This window comes from Atheta coriaria, unplaced genomic scaffold (assembly GCF_025399875.1).
Source record: "Atheta coriaria isolate IRGN ID8LTWV9N9 unplaced genomic scaffold, Caltech_Dcor_3.1 hic_scaffold_4_pilon, whole genome shotgun sequence".
Classification (NCBI taxonomy): domain Eukaryota; kingdom Metazoa; phylum Arthropoda; class Insecta; order Coleoptera; family Staphylinidae; genus Dalotia; species Dalotia coriaria.
In genome coordinates this window covers 900,153-920,123 of record NW_027045446.1, presented here as the reverse complement: position 1 = coordinate 920,123, position 19,971 = coordinate 900,153, and the positions used below count along the sequence as shown (strand labels likewise).

The following is a 19,971-nucleotide window of genomic DNA, read 5'->3' as shown; positions in this document are numbered from 1 at the left end:
AAGCAAATATCTGACAAAAAATCATGAAATTTGCAATAAATTGTAAGGTTATGCTTGTTCCCGACTTGTTCCCGACGGGTTAACACTTGTGTAAAACCTAAAAACTAATAAAATTATTGATTATTTCTTAGTTTTTAAGCAAATATCTTGCAGAAAACATGAAATTTGTATCAAAATTTAAGGTTATACTTGATTTTGACATTTTCTTAACCAAAAATGTACTGAATACATTTTATGCGTCTATTTCGAGTATAAAAATTCACAAAACATTTAAAAACAGTATTGCCACAAGAAAAACTAAAGCCATAACCACACAAATACTAAATAACCTCTATAACCTTAAAATAATAAAACAAATGTCAAATAAACCAGTAATTGTTAGTAAATGAACACTTTGGGGTGTTATTCCTTAACTAGTTGTCTTTGAGCCTCATTTGTTTGTACTCTTGTTTACATTTGTCATTTTAAGTCGATTATTTGGACAAAAATTAAAATACTACTGGGTACATCAATCTAAACAATTATTTACTGGTTTTATCTCTACCTGAATTCAAATTCTCGCCTTTGTTAGTCGGTACCAACTCATGTACGATGACATAACGCCCAATGCGTGCATCCGACACGAATTCAGTGTTGTAAATGCGATGAATAGGTTTGTACCGACTGAGAATATCAGATAAATGTGGTAATAATGCATCAAACGAGACAATGTGGCTTGGAAGAGGTTTGTTTGGCGGGTAATTATTGCGGATCCATGTACTGGGGTTTTTATAGAAGTAATCTGCTTCGTCTTGATAGTTGTCAACTTTTGAGAGGTTAGGAAGGCAGGTTAGGAAACGTACGGTTACGTTTGTATGTAAATGGCTGTAGAGAGGCGTTGAGTGACATGGCATTAAGAATAAAATGTTGGTATTCTCTGTATCTTTGGTGGCAATCTCACGTAGAGGTGTCATTACTTCCAAGTTACCTTTTTGATGCATTGTGCTGAAGTAAATCGCAGGGAGAGCGTTGCCGACGAGAAGCACGACTGCAACCAACCATACTAACCAACTGAAACATAATATAACCTCATATTCAATCATAACCTTAAATTTTCATGTAAAATTGAACATTTTGTTGTTTTTACGTACTCTGAAGCTTTCCTACTCCAAACTGTTAGGAAATCAGCCGAAATATGCAATGCAATCGGCAGGAGAGGCATCAAGAATCGAAATTCTTTGTGTCCCATAAAACTATCACAAAAATATATCAAAATATATGTCATTTAAAGTCTAAAGAATAAATTTTACCTGTATATAAATATAGCGAAAGTAAAACTCGCCAAAAGTGCAAGTTCATCAATAAAAACATGGCGATGTTTCAAAACTCGTACAGTTGCAATCAAAAAAGGCACAACTTGCACACCCAGAACTGCGACTAGTCCTTGGGATAAATACCAATGCCATGGATGTGAGCCGTAGAATTCACCAACGCCGTCTAAAACATTCGAAGCAAAGAACTCCCACCATGTGACGACAAAACTGCCGTGTAATATGCTGTCAAACGCAGTTGAACCGATCAAAATCAGCAATCTTGAAACAAAACATTTTTGAGGTTAAATATAACTTTAACTAAAAATTTGACATTTGACATTAAAAATTACTAAATTTATGAAAACTTACGAAACAGGTAGGTATAAATTCAACAAATTCTTTGAAACTGCAATCCGGCTGGTGAATAATTGATAAGCACACAAAGGTAGCCATAAAATGGCCGCCGTTGGACGAATGGCAACTGATAATCCCACAACCCACAAAAATGTTGAGTCTACTTCAGCCTTTTCATGTTCTAAAACAATTTTTGTGAGATTTAGTAACAAAAATGATTGATTTTATAAAAACTTACTCGAATACTTTTGAAATGGGAATGTTGACAGTGCGATTGTTGTTAGACAAGTCTCAAAAGTGTTCAAAAGTGTTCGTGAGGCTGTATAGAACCAAAACCATGAAATACCAATGCAGAACATTGACCATTTGGTCCTCCCACACCATTTCCAGAAGCAATAATCAGAGAAAGCACTTAAAGTTGCCTGTAGTACTCGTGGAACATAAATCTGAACAAAAAAACATTAAAAATCATCAAAATTTATTAAAAAATGAGTATAATTTAATATATACCAGCATTTCTGTTGAATCCACACCAATAAGTTGCAGTATCTTATACACAATAGCAATAATTCCTGGATGTAAATAACTGCGAATGCCTTTCGTCCATTCCCAGCTCAAATATCCATATCCATAGACAAATTTATGCGCAACTTCCAAGCTCTGCCAATACTCATCCGGTACAAACCATGTGCTCACAATAAACACGGATAATATTCTGATTAATAACAATATTCCGAAGGCTGCACGATCTTTCATTGTTGAATTTTCGTGTTTATCCAAGAAGTTTGAATGAAAAACTCGCTGAAAAGTGTGGAATTATACGTGTTCAGGTTAGTAGAACCACGTGAGATGCGTGGAAAATGTCGTGGAGTTATTTTTATCACTGGTTTCCAGTTTAATTTAAGAATACTGATGGGATAATCGAATGTATGGAGTTAAACAAGCTGAAATGTTTTGTGTGGCAAGTTGGAGGCTATGTTTACGCGTCGCTGAGTTGTCAAACAGTTACAGAGTGTTTCAAGAGTGTTTATGGTTGAATAAATATGAATTATGGGATAAATTTGTTGTTTTAAGATAAAATATGTATAATATAACATAGATAACATAATTTTGTAGGTTAAAATATAATTTTGAGTAAAAAACGTACGTTTTGGCTGCAAAAAACGCCATTTTGATGATTTTTTTAGGTTAAAATGGCACCGGGGACCAAAATTTATTAAAATTAATGGTAATATGTCTAAAACACTTCTTTAAAGTAATATCTAAGGTTAATTACTTGCTAAAACGTTAAAAATATGAGTTTTTTGTGTAAATATTCAAGTTTTTGATTGAATTGGCTCAAAATCAAACCAAAATCCACCAATGGGCATTCGCATAAATGTCCCTGGATCCACCAGCGGCGTCTCCGGCATTTTAGCATTGTTTTTCACGTGGAAATTACTCAAAATATGCACAAGTGCCATTTTTACTTGTAAAATACCAAAACGCATTCCTAAAATGTCAAAAAATGTCAAAAAACTGACAACGGTAACATTATTATTAATTCTAAACACATACCAACACAAAATCGTGGTCCTTCACCAAATGGTAAATAAGTAAAGTTCTTAATATTGCTTTTATTTTCTTTGGCGAATCTTTCCGGTATAAATTTATCAGGTTCAGGAAAATATTCCTCATTTCTATGTAGAGCCTCAACAGGGATACAAATCGGGTCCCCAGGGTGCACAATCACACCAGGAATGTTTCCTTTCGGTGATGGGAACTCATATGTCTTCGTACAAGTTTTAAACAAGACCATCATGGGTGTATCCAAACGCATTGTCTCTAAAAACACACAGAACATAACCTAATATAACCTAAAACACTCGGCAGGCATTTTAGGGTGTTTAACGTACCTGTAACAACACAATCAAGATAAGTCATGTCTAAAATAGCTTCGTATGTTATACAATCATTGTGTTTTTGTCTCACAAGTTGAATTTCTTCACGAATTTTGTTTTGTACTTCAGAATGTTTCGCAATTTCGAATAAATTGTAACAAATCACCACAGAACTTGTTTCTATACCGTCTCCGAAAAAGCTGGCAGCTTGCGCAGCGACATCTCTATCATCAAACTTGTATTCTTTGGATTTTTCTTTTAATTGACTTATTAAGTCGAGATAATCGTTACGGATGATGTTGTTTTCTTTTCTGTAGCGTATGGTTTGAGTAACGACATCTATGAGATAATTCTGGACGTATTTACTGAAGAAGCTATGAAAATAGGTTAAAAATTATATTTTTGAGGTTATGTTAATAAAATAACTTACCCAACTGATAGATATTTACCAAGTGCAGGCATCATAAACAAAATATTAAGTTTTAGTGATTGTGTGAAAGATGGCGTGCCGAAATCACGCGCAACATCAACAAATTCACTCTTTTCACTATCGAACGCCTGCGCAGTGAGTCCAAACGCACAGTTTGCGACGTTTTCCGTTGTGAATTGATGCGCGAGGTATTTACCGTCCACGCAATGATGGCGGCCATCTTGTACACGTTTATTCAAGTATTTTATGAGTTTCTGTGCGGTGTCATCCATCAAAGGAAAGACTAACTTTAACTAAAAGTTGTAAAATTTAAATTTATTTACATGAAAACGTAAAAAAATTGTTTGTTTACTTTTCCAGCTGTAAACATTGGACTTATCAATGCTTTAACGCTTTTCCAGTGATGCCCTTTTAAGGAAAACAAATTTTTCGCCATTAGGTAATCAGTATCTGCGGAAACTTCAACGACATTGTCTTCAAAGTGGTTGAAATCTTTCACCATAACCTGTCCGATTAGTTCCAAGTCGTTTATTATCAGAGTTGGTGTTAGACATTTGTAGAATCCAATGTATTTATAATCTTTGAACTTCCTGAAACATAAATTGAGGTTATGTTAGTAAATTGGAGGTTATATTAGTAAATTAGGAGTTAAATAGCTAATAAAGGAGGTTAGGTTAATAAATTTGAGGTTATAATGAAAAAAAATGCAGTAAAATTAATAATATTGAGGTTATGTTAATAAATTTCAGGTTATATTAGTAAAATTGAGGTTATTGTAGATAAATTTATGTGTATTAGTTCAAAATTGAGGTTAAAGTACAAAAATTGGTGTTATATTAGTAAATTTTAGGTTAAGTTAATAAAATTGAAGTTATATTAGTAAAATTAAGAGCTATTTAAGCTAAAAAAGGAGGTTAGGTTAATAAAATTGAGGTTATATTAAGATAAAATGAGGTAAAATGAACAATATTGAGGTTATGTTACTAAATTTGAGGTTAAATGCGTAAAATTGAGATTATTATAGAAAAATTTAAGTGTATTAGTCAAAAATTGAGGTTAAATTTAAAAAATTTAAAATTTTGAGGTTAATTTAAGTTACCTGCATGATTCAATCACTGGAACCATAAAATTTTTCGTCCCTATCAAAGTTTCCCACAGATTTCCAACCAAAAACGTCGGTTTTAAAGTAGGAATCTGCCTTTTCTTCCAATATGAATGACAGTGTTGCACATACAAGTAAAACGTAACAAAAACAACAAAAACCAACGTTAAAAAAATCATTTTTGTCTCTCTATAAGTTAAACTGTCTCTAAACTTGTATACGAGTAGAGATGAAATGAATCCGTTAAACAAACACGAATGATACTAAATATTATGTAAACTATTGCCACTCAAGGTCACTCCAATATTGATATGACTCCAAGGGTCCGCTCAAAATCACGCGCGCCAACAATACGGCAATTATCATCAATAAAATGCATTCCTTAATATTTTCTGATTTAATTAATTTCTGGTGTAAACAAACCGAAAATAATCTCAAAATCAGTCAGTCAGATTTTTCATGCCTTTGATAAGCATGTTAATATGACGATAATATGCGTAAAGGCGATGTTAAAAATTAATTATTCGATAAATATTCATCGGATGGAAATAAAATTGAGCTCAAGCTCTTTGCGAGGCATTTAATTTGACACACTTTTATGCCTTCAAGGCGCTGGAAATTAATTTAAATAATTAATTTGCATGTGGATTTTGATTTTTATGTTTAGTTACACTGCATTACGTGTATTGTGTGTTGCATATGTTATACTTGCTTTAACCCGCGGCTTTGCTCACGAATATCTAAAATAATGAAGTTGCTTCCGTACGCGTCTGTAGTCACAGATTTTATTTAAAAAATAATTTTTTTATTAAATAAAAAGTAACCTATAACCATTCGGGGACCAATAAGAATATGTGTACAAATTTTCATGATGATCGGTTAAGTAGTTTTTGCGTGAAAGTGTAACAAACATCAAGACTTTTGCATTTATAATATTAGTAGGGATTTTAATGTTTGAAGAGTTTTATAGGTAGCGTAACATGTAGATACCAATATTTACCTCAAAACAATGATTTTAACATGTTTTTTGTTAAATATTAAATTAATTATTTATTAATTAACTTTATTTTATACTTAATTAAACTTATAAAGCTTCAAATGGTGTGAAATTAATTTAAAAATTTAATTAACACGTAATTTTTGTATTTTATGTTTGGTTACCTTGTATTACGTGTATTGTGTGTTGCATATGTTATATTTGAGTGTTTGATTGATTTTATAGGTGGCGCAACATATAGATATCAATATTAAACTCAGAAAAGTGATTTTAACATGTTTTTCGCTAAATATTAAATTAATTATGTATTAATTAATTTTATTTTATGCTTAATTAAACTTATAAACCTTCACATGGCGTGAAATTAATTAAAATATTTAGTTAACACGTAATTTTTGGTTTTTATGTTTAGTTACCTTGTATTTCGTGTATTGTGTGTTGCATATGTTATATTAATGCATTTATTACTGATGTAACAAGTAACCCCCAAAAAAAGTATTTCTAACCTAAAATTTACAAAGTATTTCATTATTTATTCATTACTTGACCTAATTTCATACTTAATTAAATATATAAAATATAATTAGCATAAATTACAATATTTTCCAACTCTTATTCGCTGGATTATTAAATTTTCATGCTTGAATAACGTTTTTTATGAGTTTATTGACTGAATAAAAGTAATGAAAAGTAATTGCGACTTTTTGTTGCGTGAAATGAAACTTTTTTCGATTCTAAATAAAAATTTAATTGCAATGCAAAGAATTGAATTCGGGTAAAAAGGGTTAATCTAAATGTGTGTCATTATGCAGACGAATAATATTATCGTAAATTGTGTGTTGTGCGCGTGAATGCGACAGTGTTAGGTAAGTGAAAACACTTGTCGATTATTGCGCGTTAAAACAGTTTTCCCCTCGTGTTATACTGGCGCGCAAAGTGGAAAATGTGGAAAACCAAATAGAAAAGAGTTTCACTCGTGTTTTTCGTGTTTTCGCTTTGTTTTCATCAGGATTACGGAATACATTTTGTTTTTTGTGTTATTCACAGCAAAATATGCAGTTTTTTTTAGTTTTTTGCGTGTTTTTTTGATGAATTTAATGTTTGGAAGGATATTTGATAGGGATAAATATATTTTGCAGAATTGAGAGTAATATCCGGATCCTTTCAAAACATTATCCTTCGAATTCGAAGTGCTTTCAGCGCAAGTCACCTTCCTCCAACCGGCAAATGCCGGATTGGGAGGATGCAGGATGCGAAAGGCACATCAGTGTGTGCTGGCTCTTCGCGTCGTCCTGTTCGTTTACAACTCTACATCGGAAAACATTTTTTATCGCGTAAAATAAATAAATTTTAATGAAATTACAACAAAAACAAAACAAAAATTACAAAAAAAATGGAAATGGAAATTCATTCGAATGATTCTCTAATTAAAAAATATCCTATAGAATTTTTTACTTTTGAGAGTATTATTGATAACAATCGTAATAATAACGATGTGATTTTTGAAAGGAACAGTTTTTTGAATTCGTCAACGAATACGACGTTGAATGTGGTGATGCAAGTGGAATATCCTCGGTTTGATTCACGTGCGCTGGTCGTGGTGATTGTATATTGTTGTGTATTTGTGGTTGCCTGCATTGGTAATGTCACTGTCTTCGTCAATCTCTTCCGGTCACGTCGCCGGAAGTCTCGCATCAGTTTCCTTATTATTCATCTCACCGTCGCGGATCTTATTGTTACATTTATCATGATACCATTTGAAGTAAGTGAGAAAACCATTCTAACCTCAATTGACCCCTATTCATCTTCCAATTAACTTTTAAACATGGCAACTGATGAATTGGCGTGATTCATCACGTTCCTCTTTCATTTCCGTGTATTTTCCAAATAATTTGGTCAGACTAATGTTGATAGCCTTCACGTGGGGTTAAATTACTCCATTCAAGTTCATTAATCCTTCCGTTTTAATCCTATTAAAGGATAATGAAACCTCACACGCTTTTTGGTCCATCAAAGGAGTGTATTATTAAAATGTTTGTGTTTTTGATAAGATTGCATGGCGTATCACTGTGCAATGGTTGGGTGGCAACATCGCCTGCAAGATTCTCCTCTTTTTCCGTGCATTTGGTCTCTACCTGAGCAGCAACGTGTTGATCTGCATCTCCCTGGACCGTTACTTCGCTGTGGTTCATCCGTTAATGATGACCATCAAACGTAGTCGTGGCAAATGGATGCTCTACTGCGCTTGGTTGGCGTCAACTTTCTACGCCTCCCCACAAGTATGAATCAACACAATCACCTTTACTAATTACACCATCAGAAGTTGTGATGAATTGTATTCGTATTATATTCCCGACGTAGATTTTAATCTTCCACGTGGAAACTCATCCGCACTTCGCTAACTTCACGCAGTGTGTCTCCTTCGACTCGTTCGCATCGCCGCGCCATGAATTCCTCTACAATATTCTTTGTCTGACAATGATGTACTTCCTGCCGTTGACGATCATCATCGCTGCTTACGCGTCCATATTGTTTAAGATGTGGCGCAAAGCACGTGAATCCTCACAGGATGAAGTCAATAATACACAATCAACAAATTCTTCAGAAAAAAGAGGTAAATCAACAAATAAACATAACCTACAAACAACTTCAATCAGACACTCATAGATGGCGCCACATCACAACAACATAACCACAATATTAATATTAATATTAATATCCTCATAACATATATTTTCAATATAGCTTCAAATATCAACGAACCACAACACTCCAAATGTAACTCCAAATATTCAGCACCTTTAGTAAGACACAACAATTCCTCCGAGAGTAAAGACTCCGCAAGCAGACGCAGCCGCAGCACTCTCAAAGGTTAATAAATATTAAACACCGCTCGGAAACAAACAGAATAAACTACAACCCTGCTTTTATCTTTTTTATCTTCACACAGTTTCCAATATCAACGCGACAACACCCACTCCATCTCATGAAAAAATCCAAGTGCGAAAACACAGAGATCACGTTGTCCTGCGTCGATCTGATGCCAAGTGTATAGAACGAGCACGCCGCAGGACGCTCAAAATGACAGCTGTAATCGTGATTGTTTTTGTGGTTTGTTGGACACCATACGTAGTAATGGCATTGTGGTAAATTCACTCCCCACAAAAAAAAATAATCAACATATTTTCATTTAATTAACTTTTGATCCTTAAAAAATATTTTAACTAAAAATATTGTAATTAAAATTAACTTTTATCGTCTCAGGTACATGTTTGATCGTCAAAGTGCCCAAAAAGTCCCTCTGTGGCTCCAGGACGGATTGTTCATGATGGCGGTGTCAAATAGTTGCATGAATCCTTTGGTCTATGGCAGGTACACGGTGCGAACCGTTGTGGGTGGGAATCGGTGGCCAAACACCACGTCAAAGTGCTGTTTGTTTGGTTGCGCGGCACGCAAACGCAGCGTGATCATAATCGAACCCCGGATCAACAATAGACGAAAAATATACGGTGAGTATTAAGACTCGCCAAAGAAACAACAACAGAGTAATAATTCATTTTGTTAACCTGATTAATTTCCTCGCTGTGTAATAATTTTTTCCACTTTTGTTGTGTATCTTTGCTGCTCGTTGAGTTAAATTGAACTTTTTGTGTGTTTTTCGTTGTTTGTTTATATTTACACGCCGAGTTTCGGAGTTTTTTCGAGGTTTAAGTTGATTTTACATGTTTATAATGGTAATTAACATTAAATAATCCAAAAACCTTTTTTTCTTAAATTAAATAGAAAATGTTATTTTTAGTTAATCGGCCATTGTTATCAATGGTAAATTTTACTCCTGATGATAATAATGATGAAAAAGTTAAAAATTCACCAGAAATTAAAACGCAATTTATATCGTCGCGCAAAAGTCATATTGATGCAGCTGGGGTGGAGGCGCTTGGTGGAGGCGCCGGGATACACATGGATTATAAGCGTTCCACGCTGGCACGTTCCAAGTCGTCTTGGCAACACAAATTATACGGGGATCAGCAGCCGGATCAAGAATATAATTACGTGTGTGAATATGAATGGAGTCATGGAAATTGTATTCGGAAGAAAACGTAGGAATTAGTTATAAACTGAAATCTGATATAATTAACACTTTAATTAACAGGGTATTTTATGTAGAAATAAATGTTTTAAAGAAAATATGTGATTTGATTATTTTTAATTATTTTGTCTTCTAGGGAATAAAATAAGTTTTAATATTGAGTATTAATTATTCATAACCTCATTTTTTTTTCATTTTGAAAAGAGAATTTATTATAATGCGTTTATCATTGATGACTTAATGGAATTCTTGAATAATTCAACAGTTTTACTCTTGACGGTGAAGGAAATCTTTAAAAGCTTTTAAAATTTTAAGGAAATATTAATTATTTATTGATAATTATTATGAATAACTAGCTTTAACCCGCGGTTTCGCTCGCGTTGAATCCATCAAATAAATATTAGAAATCAATGAAGTTGCTTCCATACGCGTCTGTAGTCACAGAAGAAGTAACAATGAAGTAGAATGGCGGGAAGTTTAAAATGGTTGAAAGTATAGTCTATGGAAGTATAGTGTACAGTCTCCATAGTGTAGTCAATTGGATTTGATGTTGACGTAGCTGTCGGTAATACAGTGTGATAATACAGTGTGATGGTACTATAGTACTTAGGTTTGAGCTTCATTGCTGGAATGCTAGATGGCGTTAAAGAAGTCAAATAGCCAGATGCAGAGGTATTATTGGCTAAACAATTTCTTTATTTTATTTAAAATATAATTTTTTTATTAACTAAAAAGTTGCCTATAACCATTCGGGGACCACTAAGAATATGTGTAGAAATTTTCATGATGATAGGTTAAGTAGTTTTTGCGTCAAAGTGTAACAAACATCAGGACTTGCGCATTTATAATATTAGTAGGGATTAATATATAGTGAAATATTTGTTAAATATTTTTAATTAAAAGTGTTTTGAACTTGCTTTTTATGAAATAAAACAAATTAATTAATAAAAAATGTATTTTTCTGTTTTTACTTTCATAACCTCAGTTTTTCCACTGTTTTTAAAGACAAAAAGTGGTAATTTAAACACGGCTGTCCAATGCCGTGGGTAAAGTACTTTAGTCATGGGTTTTAGTCACGGCTTTTAGTCACGGGATGGAGTTTGCCATGCGCATTATCCTACGGTGCACCACAAGTTGCAAAAATAGCGTAAATAATATGTGGCATCATACTGCGCATGCGTAGAACTGTCCAATGCTATTTAAATACACTTTCCACTAATGGGCGGAGCAAATCGCACGTAAAAACACAAGAAACCCACAAATATCAATCGATTACTGTCAAATAACATGAATGAACTCATTTAATCCATACTAGAATATAATTAATCCATACAGAAGCGTATTCTTTTATTATTCAGCAAAGTCTCACGTTTTCCCAAGTTTTCGATAAAAAAAGAAAAACTTCCACCAATCGTGCGTGAACTGCGTTGAAGTATTAATGGATTACAGCCAGCTTCCAACACTCTATTCCTCCCTGTATTCTTGTAATAATTTTTCTTATTAATTTATTTCTTATTAATTAAAATAATAAATTAGATTTAACCCACATGCATTTTTCATCATATAAATTGTTATAATTAATATTACAGCACGATGATTACATTACATTATCCTTCGACTGGCAAGTATGCTAATGTTCGTAATTTTATTTAAGTGCATATATTAAATATTCTTGTCGGTTGAATTAATGAGCATGTTAATTAACTTCATCCTAAATTAATTATAGGCAACCACAACCACAACTGCATCAAACTATATCATATGTTTTGTGGTTTTATTAAAATCAATCAATCAATCAATTGAATAGTGTCAAGAAGTAAAAAGAAAAAAAAAAGAAAAAAAAAATTTAAAAAAAATTTAAAAAATGTCAAATTAGGTTATGTACGTTGACATAAATGAAATAACCTATAATATAACCTATTTTATTATGTCACGAAGAGAATTATATGAGTTTCTGTTATATTATTGACACAATTCTTAAATAAATATTAATTTTTACTAAAAACAAAAATATTTAAGTTTATTTTAGTAAAATTGCTAATTATTTGCGATATTTATAAGTTAAAGATAAACAATTTTGCACAAACAAATGAATAATTAGATAAGAAGTAATTCCTTATCTAAAATATCATTACCCAAGGAGTCATTATCGTGATTACAATTACCAGCATAGCAAAGCATGAATTTTTAACAATATCGCTTACAATTCCAATTCCATTGTGCGCTTGGCGTTGTGTTGTGGGTTTTACCCGTGACAAAATAATCGCGCATTGACACGTGTATCGAAACCGCAGATTGAGGCATTCGCTATCGCTGTGTGCGCGTGTTTAGTGACGCAGAACGCATCGTGAACTTTGATAAATAATCAACAGCCATTACTAACCTAACAATTACATCCACACATCCCACTTGAATCCCTACTATTATAAATGCGAAAGTCACAGTGTTTGTTACTCTTTCACGCAAAAAACTACTTAACCGATCATCATGAAAGATTTGTACACATATTCTTAGTGGTCCCCAGCGAAGATAGTTTATAGGCTATTTTTTTGTTTAATAAAAATAATTATTTTTTAAATAAAATAAAGAAATAGTTGTAATAATACCTCTGCATCTGGCTATTTGACTGCTTTAACGCCATCTAGCATTCCAGCAATGAAGCTCAAGCTAAGTACTATAGTATCATCACCTGTATTATCACACTGTATTTACCGACAGCTACGTCAACATCAAATCAATTGACTACACTTTTATGGAGACTGTACACACTATACTTCCATAGACTATACTCAGCCATTTAAACTTCCCGCCATTTCTACTTCATTGTTACTTCTTCTGTGACTACAAACGTGTGGGAAAACTTAACTTCATTATTTTAGATATTCGCGAGAGCGAAGCCAAAAGGTTAAAACTAGTACCTATATAAATGGTAAAGCATTCATGCGTTCAAGGTTGCATAATTGCATAACACAAATGATTGCCACAAGTATTTATAAGCAATTAACAATTAGTATAATGCAGTATTAAACAATAACTACGGAAAACAAAGTTAAAAATATTAAAATAAAATAAAATAAAATTTAACCAAAAACAAAATGGCGGTAAATTTATCATATTTGGGTTGTGTTTGATGTTTGGTGTGACACTGGCCCAAAATAGGGATCTCGTAAGTAGGATCACAGGATATGCGTGAATTTGTAATTCATTGTCATTTTCCAGCCGGTGGGATTAATTACTCACTTTGAATGAAGAATACGCATGCGGGAGCGCCTGCCAGACGACCTGCGCGAATCTAGGGCAGCCCTGTCCGATTATCAGTAATCGCTGCAATGATGCCTGCTACTGCAAGGAGGGATACGCACGGATCAGTGGTGATCAAAGCAAATGTATTCCGGTAGCCGATTGTCCACCCAGGGGGTAATACTTTCCTCAAAAAACATTTTTATTCATTTATAATCCTTGAATAAAAATAATAATAATAATAATACTTGTAAAATTACTAATTTCAATTTTTCTGGATAATTTATTCTTCACTTATTCTTGTTCGAGTGATAGTTTTCCAACTTTTGAATTAATAGAAGAATGAGGAAAACTTTCATGCAATTTAAACTTTTCCCAGAAACTTAACCTAACTTTATGTATGTGCCATTGACGCAACCTAACTTAATTCAATCTAACCTTAAATATGAAGTGCATGTAAGTATTGAACAAGCTGATATTTGATTAACACGACACTAGTCAACTGTAAGAGTCATCGACGCAAGGATAATACAGAAGCTGCAAAGGTACATTCCTTGCTGAATAACTTGGCGAATATCGAGAACGCCGCGGAAAATAAAATTACTCTTCTCTTCCTTTCGCACCAGTAGCAGTGTGTGTGTGCTTGGAGCGCAAGTCAACTGCCACAACGACCGCCCAATTCACGAATGGGAGAGGTGTAGGATACAAGGATGAGGAAGGATTCGGGCACCAGTGTGTCGTGATCCTTCGCGTCGTCAAGTCGCACATTTCTACTCGGAATATTTTATAATCTACGTAAATTAAAATAAAATAAAAATAAAATTTTTGATTTGAGATTAAATTAAATTATGAAAAACGTAATTGGTTTCTACGTTTGATAGTATTATTGATAACAATCGTAATAATTCCGATGTGATTTTTAGCAGAAAGGAATAGTTTTTGAATTGCGTCAACAAATAAGACGTTGAATGTGTTGATGCAAGTGGAATAATATGATTTGATTACGTGCATGGTCGTGGTGATTGTATATGTTGTGTATTTGTGGTTGCCTGCATTGGCAATGTCACTGTCTTCGTCAATCTCTTCCGGTCGTCGCCGGAAGTCGCGCATCAATTTCCTTATTATTCATCCTCACCGTCGCGGATCTTATTGTTACATTTATCATGATACCATTTTGAAGTAAGTGCGAAAAAATCAGTTACGTACGTTTCTCTTCATTTCCCGGTGTGTTTTCCGAAAATTTTGGTCAGACTAATGTTGATAGCCTTCACGTATAATTACTTCCTTTCAGGTTCATTAATCCTTCCGTTTTAATCCCATTAGCGATACCGAAACCACACGCTTTTGGTCCATCAAAAGGAGTGTATTATTAAAATGTTTTGTGTTTTTGATAAGATTGCATGGCGTATCACTGTGCAATGGTTGGCGGCAAACACTGCCTGCAAGATTCTCCCTTTTTTCCGTGCATTTGGCCCCTCACCTGAGCAGCAACGTGTTGGATCTGCATCTCCCCTGGACCGTTACTGCCGTGGTTCATCCGTTAATGATGACCAACAAAACGTAGTCGCAAATGATGCTCTACTGCGCTTGGTTGGCGTCAACTTTCTACGCCTCCCACAAGTACATGAATCAACACATTCACCTTAACTAATTACAACTAATGTGAAGTTGTGATGAACTTCTGTATTCGTGTTATATTCCTGACGTAGATTTTAATCTTCCACGTAAACTCATCCGCACTTCGCCAACTTCACGCAGCAGTGTCCCCTTCGACCTGCTCCTCGCATCGCCGCCATGAATTCCTTCTACAACACCTTCTTTTGGTCTGACGATGATGTACTTCCTGCCGTTGACGATCATCGTCGCTGCCCACGCGTCCATCTTGGTGGAAGATGTGGCGCAAGGCACGCGACTCAAAAGCGAGACGAAGCTGCCGCCCGCGGCTGTAATTCGTCAACCGCCAAACTACCCATTCTTTGGAAAGTAAAGGTAAAAGTAATTACAGGAGTACTATCCATCACAACAATCTGACATGACAGGTTTTATAAAATCATCAAACAGAAAAAGAAAGAAAACTGTAATTTGATAGCTGACACATAAAAATTTTAAACTAAAAAAGTAGAAACTGTAATTCGGATAGCTATCATATTAAAACTAAACTTAAAAAAAGTAGAAACTGTAATTCGCTATTCACCACTCATGTACCATTAGTAATTAGTAATAAAACAGAAGTTTCCTATATTATCCACAGGTAATAATCAACATAATAACTTTACTCATATTCCACACAGTTTCCAACATGAACGAGACAACATTCCTCGCAGGAACGCAGTCAGGTGCGGAAACACCGCGATCACGCGTCATCCCTCCGCCGCTCGATATGAAATGCATCGAAAGAGCCTGCATACGAACCCCTCAAAATGACAGCTGTGATTGTATCATCTTCCTGTCTGTTGACACCCTACAATGACGCTGTGGTAAATACCCAACCACCAAATTAATCCTTATTATTTCCTCTTTAGGTGTAAACTTTACTTGTTTAACTTTGATTTTATTTCTCCCTCCGTTTCCAAGCACGCAAATTTGATTAACGCTTGGACTTGTATTATTTTTGTAAATTACTTCCTGTGTGTTAGGTACATGTTTGATCGCGAGAGCGCCCAAAGAGTTCGTATGTGGCTCCAGGACGGATTGTTTATGATGGCGGTGTCGAATAGTTAGTATGAATCCTTTGGTCTACGGCCGATACAGCGTACAAACTGCCGCTGCCGGGGACGCGCGAACAACGCGCTGGCGTTTATTTTGGCTGCTTCCCTTTACGTTCACAAAAAGCACGCACGCAACGTATCAATAATCGAGCTCGAGGATCATCAATAAACGCAGACACTACGGTGTTTCCCAAGCAACATATAAATGCGAAAGTCCTGATGTGTGTGTTACACTTTCACGCAAAAACTACTTAACCGATCATCATGAAAATTTTAGAAGTATATATTCTTAGTGGTCCCCTGATTGGTTATAGGCTACTTTATTTAATAAAAAATTGTTTTTTAAATAAAATAAAAGAAATAGTTTAGCCAATAACCCTCTGCATCTTATTATTTGACTACTTTAACGCTATCTAGCATTCCAGCAATGAAGTCTAAAACCTCCAAGTACTATAGTACCATCACACTGTATCACACTGTATTACCGGATAGCTACGCCAACATCAAATCCAATTGACTACACTATGGAGACTGTACACCACTTCCATAGACTATACTTTCAGCCATATTTAAACTTCCGCCATTCTACTCTTCACTTATAATCCTATAAGTTTATATAGTAGGCAACTTGTTATACACTATAATGTATATTTGGTTGCAGTTACTGGTAGGAGGGATATTACCAATGACAAACTTCATGCCTGTTGACGAAAAGACCTCATCAGAAATTCACATCCCAGGGACTTAAGCTACGAGTGGGTGGAGATAACCAGTATTAATGAAGTAGCCATGGTTGAAGACAGCGGAGCTGGAGGTGGAGAGGATGAGGGATTACAAGCGCAACTCGGTGTCGGTCTCTGTCCTTAAGCAGCGTGCGTTTTCATTCAGCAGTATCACAACCACGAGCGGATTTCCACGCGGAACACGAAATTACGACCATAATTCAAGTACAGCGGGTTGAGGACGCAAAGAGTGAAAGTGGAAAAGTTCGAAAAGTGTGCTATCGATGAGAAATTCATTTATCACAGATAAAATGTTCTACCCCTAGGTACTAAATGTGATATTTATTATAGTATTAATAGAATACGGATTTAAAAAATTTATGCGGAAAAATTCAAACTTTTTGAAATATTTACTGTAAATTAATAAAAGAGAAATGTTTTTTATATTTTATATGTATATTTACTTCATAATGTGAGCATTATTTTATCATTTTTATTTGCGTCATTAATCATCAAACAGGCAACACAAGAAAAAAGTCGCGAAATGTGAAAGATATGCGAAAAAACTTTTATTTTTTTATTTATTTTTATTCACAAATTGCTTTTTAAAAATATGAAAATATTCATCGGGTGGAAACCCTTAAACAAGATTATCGACCTCAATAAATATTTTAGAAGGTAAAATATGAATAATAAATTGGTTAATCATCAAAATTAATTTGATTTAGAAGAAATTTTAATGAAACAAGCCTTCCTGATTTCCTGGTGAAGACATAATTGATAAACAACAGGAGAGTAAAATATCTTTTTATTATCCTTGTTATTTACTGTGTCTATCCTTCAACATTGTTATTCTATATTTGGTGTTATAAATTTATATTTCTTTGTACTTCAGATATGATTCTGTAAAATATATAATATACTAGTTTTATCCCTTGGCTTCGCTCGCGAATATCTGAAATAATGAAGCGCCTGTACGCGTCTGGAATACAGAAGAAGTAACAATGAAGTAGAATGTATGGGAAGTTTAAAATGGCTGAAAGTATAGTCTATGGTGCTAGAAGTGTACAGTCTCCATAGTGTAGCCAATTGGATTTGATGTTGACGTAGCTGTCGGTAATACAGTGTGAGCATACAGTGTGATGGTACTCATAGTACTTTAGGGTTTGAGCTTCATTGCTGGAATGTGCTAGATGGCGTTGAAGTAGTCAAATAGCCAGATGCAGAGGTAGTTATTTAAGTAAAATATTTATATTTAAAAATAATTTTTTTTATTAAATAAAAAGTAGCCTATAACTATTCGGGGACCACTAAGAATATGTGTACAATTTTTCATGATGATCGGTTAAGTAGTTTTTGTGTGAAAATGTAACAAACATCAGGACTTTTGCATTTATAATATTAGTAGGGATTTTTATTCCATTTAAACTTGAAATTCCAGTTTAATAATATTTGTGTATTAATTATTTTGATTTTTGCGATTTGATCCCAGTTGCAACCCGGAATTGTTATTATATTTAATAAATAAACATATATTTATATTTATTTCTATTTATTTATTTGGGAATTTCATCTAGTTCAATGTTTTACGTGCTTGAAATATGAATAAAACACAAAATTTGTATTCCATGCAATAAAAGAGAAAAAATTAACTTTTCCACTTTAAATCGTCCTTCACATGCGTAAAAAATTCATGTTGAGTACATTGAGTACATTGACACAGCGTTTTTCTTTGTCTTTAATATTTTATTTCAATTTGTGTCACTTGACACTTAATTTTTTGCTATTTCTGTTGCGAATTTAATAATTCATGGAAGAGACGTGTTTATTTCGGAGACACAAAATCATTTTAATACATTTTTTAGTTTTTCTTTTCTTTTCTTCTTAAATATTTTATGAAAATAGAATTGTAATGTTTTTATTTTTAAATTTTGTAAATATTTGAAAATAAATGTCAAATAAATTTGGTAATATAATTGGTTTGGTGGTAAATAAACTTGTTTATTACATTACTGTAATTTTAATTAATAAATGAAAATTCATCTAAAATTAAAATTGAATTAACTTGAATGACTCGTTCGGAAATTGAAAGCAAAGCATTTCATGTGCAATAAATACGCGCAAGCGGAAATAGAAACGCATTTTGGTTCATTGTTTTGCTTCATTCGTGAATATTATCTTTGGTTGTTTATTAGAGTCATTAATATGCTTTATTACCACTTAAACTTGAATAATGTATTGTATTTTAACACGTTAAATACGTTATTATTTAAAAGAAAAGAAAAAACGTAAAGAAATATTTTTTTGAAAAGTTGAAGTTTTAAACACTCTGTATTTACTGATTGCGTGGGTTAATTTCTATTCTGTTTTTGGCATTATATACCCGAAGGTTTGCTTAAAATAATAGACACATTTTACACTCCGATAAATATCAAGAAATGGCTTTAAATTTGGGTCAAAATTAACAATTTTTTGGTAATTTACAAAAAATCGATGTGAAAAACACCCGGTATCTTTTGAACCCGTGCATCAATTTTAATTTTGTTTATTTTAAATTAAAGCCGAAGAGTGGTTTAATTAAACTACCGAGTTTCGACTAATTAATATAACCGGAAGTATCCGTAAATCATAGTTGAAATTGAGTGTTTTTTAAAAATTTCAAAAAAATCGTTTTGAAAAACACTCTGTGTCTTTTAAATCCTGATGCTAATAATAATTTTGTGTATTTCAAATTAAAGCCAAAGAGTTGTTTAATTAAACTACCGTTTTTCGACTCATTAATATAACCGGAAGTATCCGTAAATCATTGTTGAAATTGAGTCTTTTTTAAAAATTTCAAAAAAATCATTTTGTAAAACACCCCGTATCTTTTGACTCCTTATTCTAATATTAATTTTGTGTATTTCAAATTAAAGCAGAAGAGTTGTTTAATTAAACTGAGGTGTTTCCGGTTCTCTCAAGTGGCAGGAAGTGTCCTTAAATCCTTATCAAAATTGAGTATTTTTCATTAATTAAAAAAATGAATATAAAAATAAAAATCTCGTTTTTTTTCCTTTTTTAACGTATTAATTACCATATTATTATTAATAAACACTAATAAAAAATAATAAACCACCCAACAATAATACTCGAATCATAAAACACCCATAGAAATCA

The 19,971-nt window shown here is 33.3% G+C and overlaps 3 protein-coding genes across 3 annotated transcripts; 1 reads left to right on the top strand and 2 right to left on the bottom strand.

Moving 5' to 3' along the window:
* Positions 1–226: 226 nt before the first annotated feature.
* Positions 227–2,599, bottom strand: LOC135790630 (GPI mannosyltransferase 3-like). The gene is made up of 6 exons (XM_065300904.1): positions 2,157–2,599; positions 1,885–2,092; positions 1,662–1,827; positions 1,290–1,571; positions 1,131–1,232; positions 227–1,050 (listed from the first exon to the last, which is right to left on the bottom strand). Exons 1-6 carry the CDS (start codon positions 2,400–2,402, stop codon positions 522–524), a joined length of 1,533 nt encoding a protein of 510 aa, XP_065156976.1. The 5' UTR covers positions 2,403–2,599; the 3' UTR covers positions 227–521.
* Positions 2,600–2,706: 107 nt separating this feature from the next.
* On the bottom strand, positions 2,707–5,272 carry LOC135790631 (cytochrome P450 9e2-like). The gene is made up of 6 exons (XM_065300905.1): positions 5,056–5,272; positions 4,309–4,546; positions 3,957–4,249; positions 3,542–3,900; positions 3,204–3,470; positions 2,707–3,138 (listed from the first exon to the last, which is right to left on the bottom strand). Exons 1-6 carry the CDS (start codon positions 5,235–5,237, stop codon positions 2,963–2,965), a joined length of 1,515 nt encoding a protein of 504 aa, XP_065156977.1. The 5' UTR covers positions 5,238–5,272; the 3' UTR covers positions 2,707–2,962.
* A 2,087-nt stretch (positions 5,273–7,359) lies between these two features.
* Positions 7,360–10,159, top strand: LOC135790762 (adipokinetic hormone/corazonin-related peptide receptor variant I-like). Its single transcript, XM_065301034.1, has 7 exons — positions 7,360–7,817; positions 8,107–8,334; positions 8,417–8,669; positions 8,801–8,926; positions 9,006–9,201; positions 9,320–9,564; positions 9,855–10,159. The coding sequence occupies exons 1-7, from the start codon at positions 7,449–7,451 to the stop codon at positions 10,157–10,159; spliced, it is 1,722 nt and encodes a 573-aa protein (XP_065157106.1). The 5' UTR covers positions 7,360–7,448.
* The last annotated feature ends 9,812 nt before the right edge of the window (positions 10,160–19,971 follow it).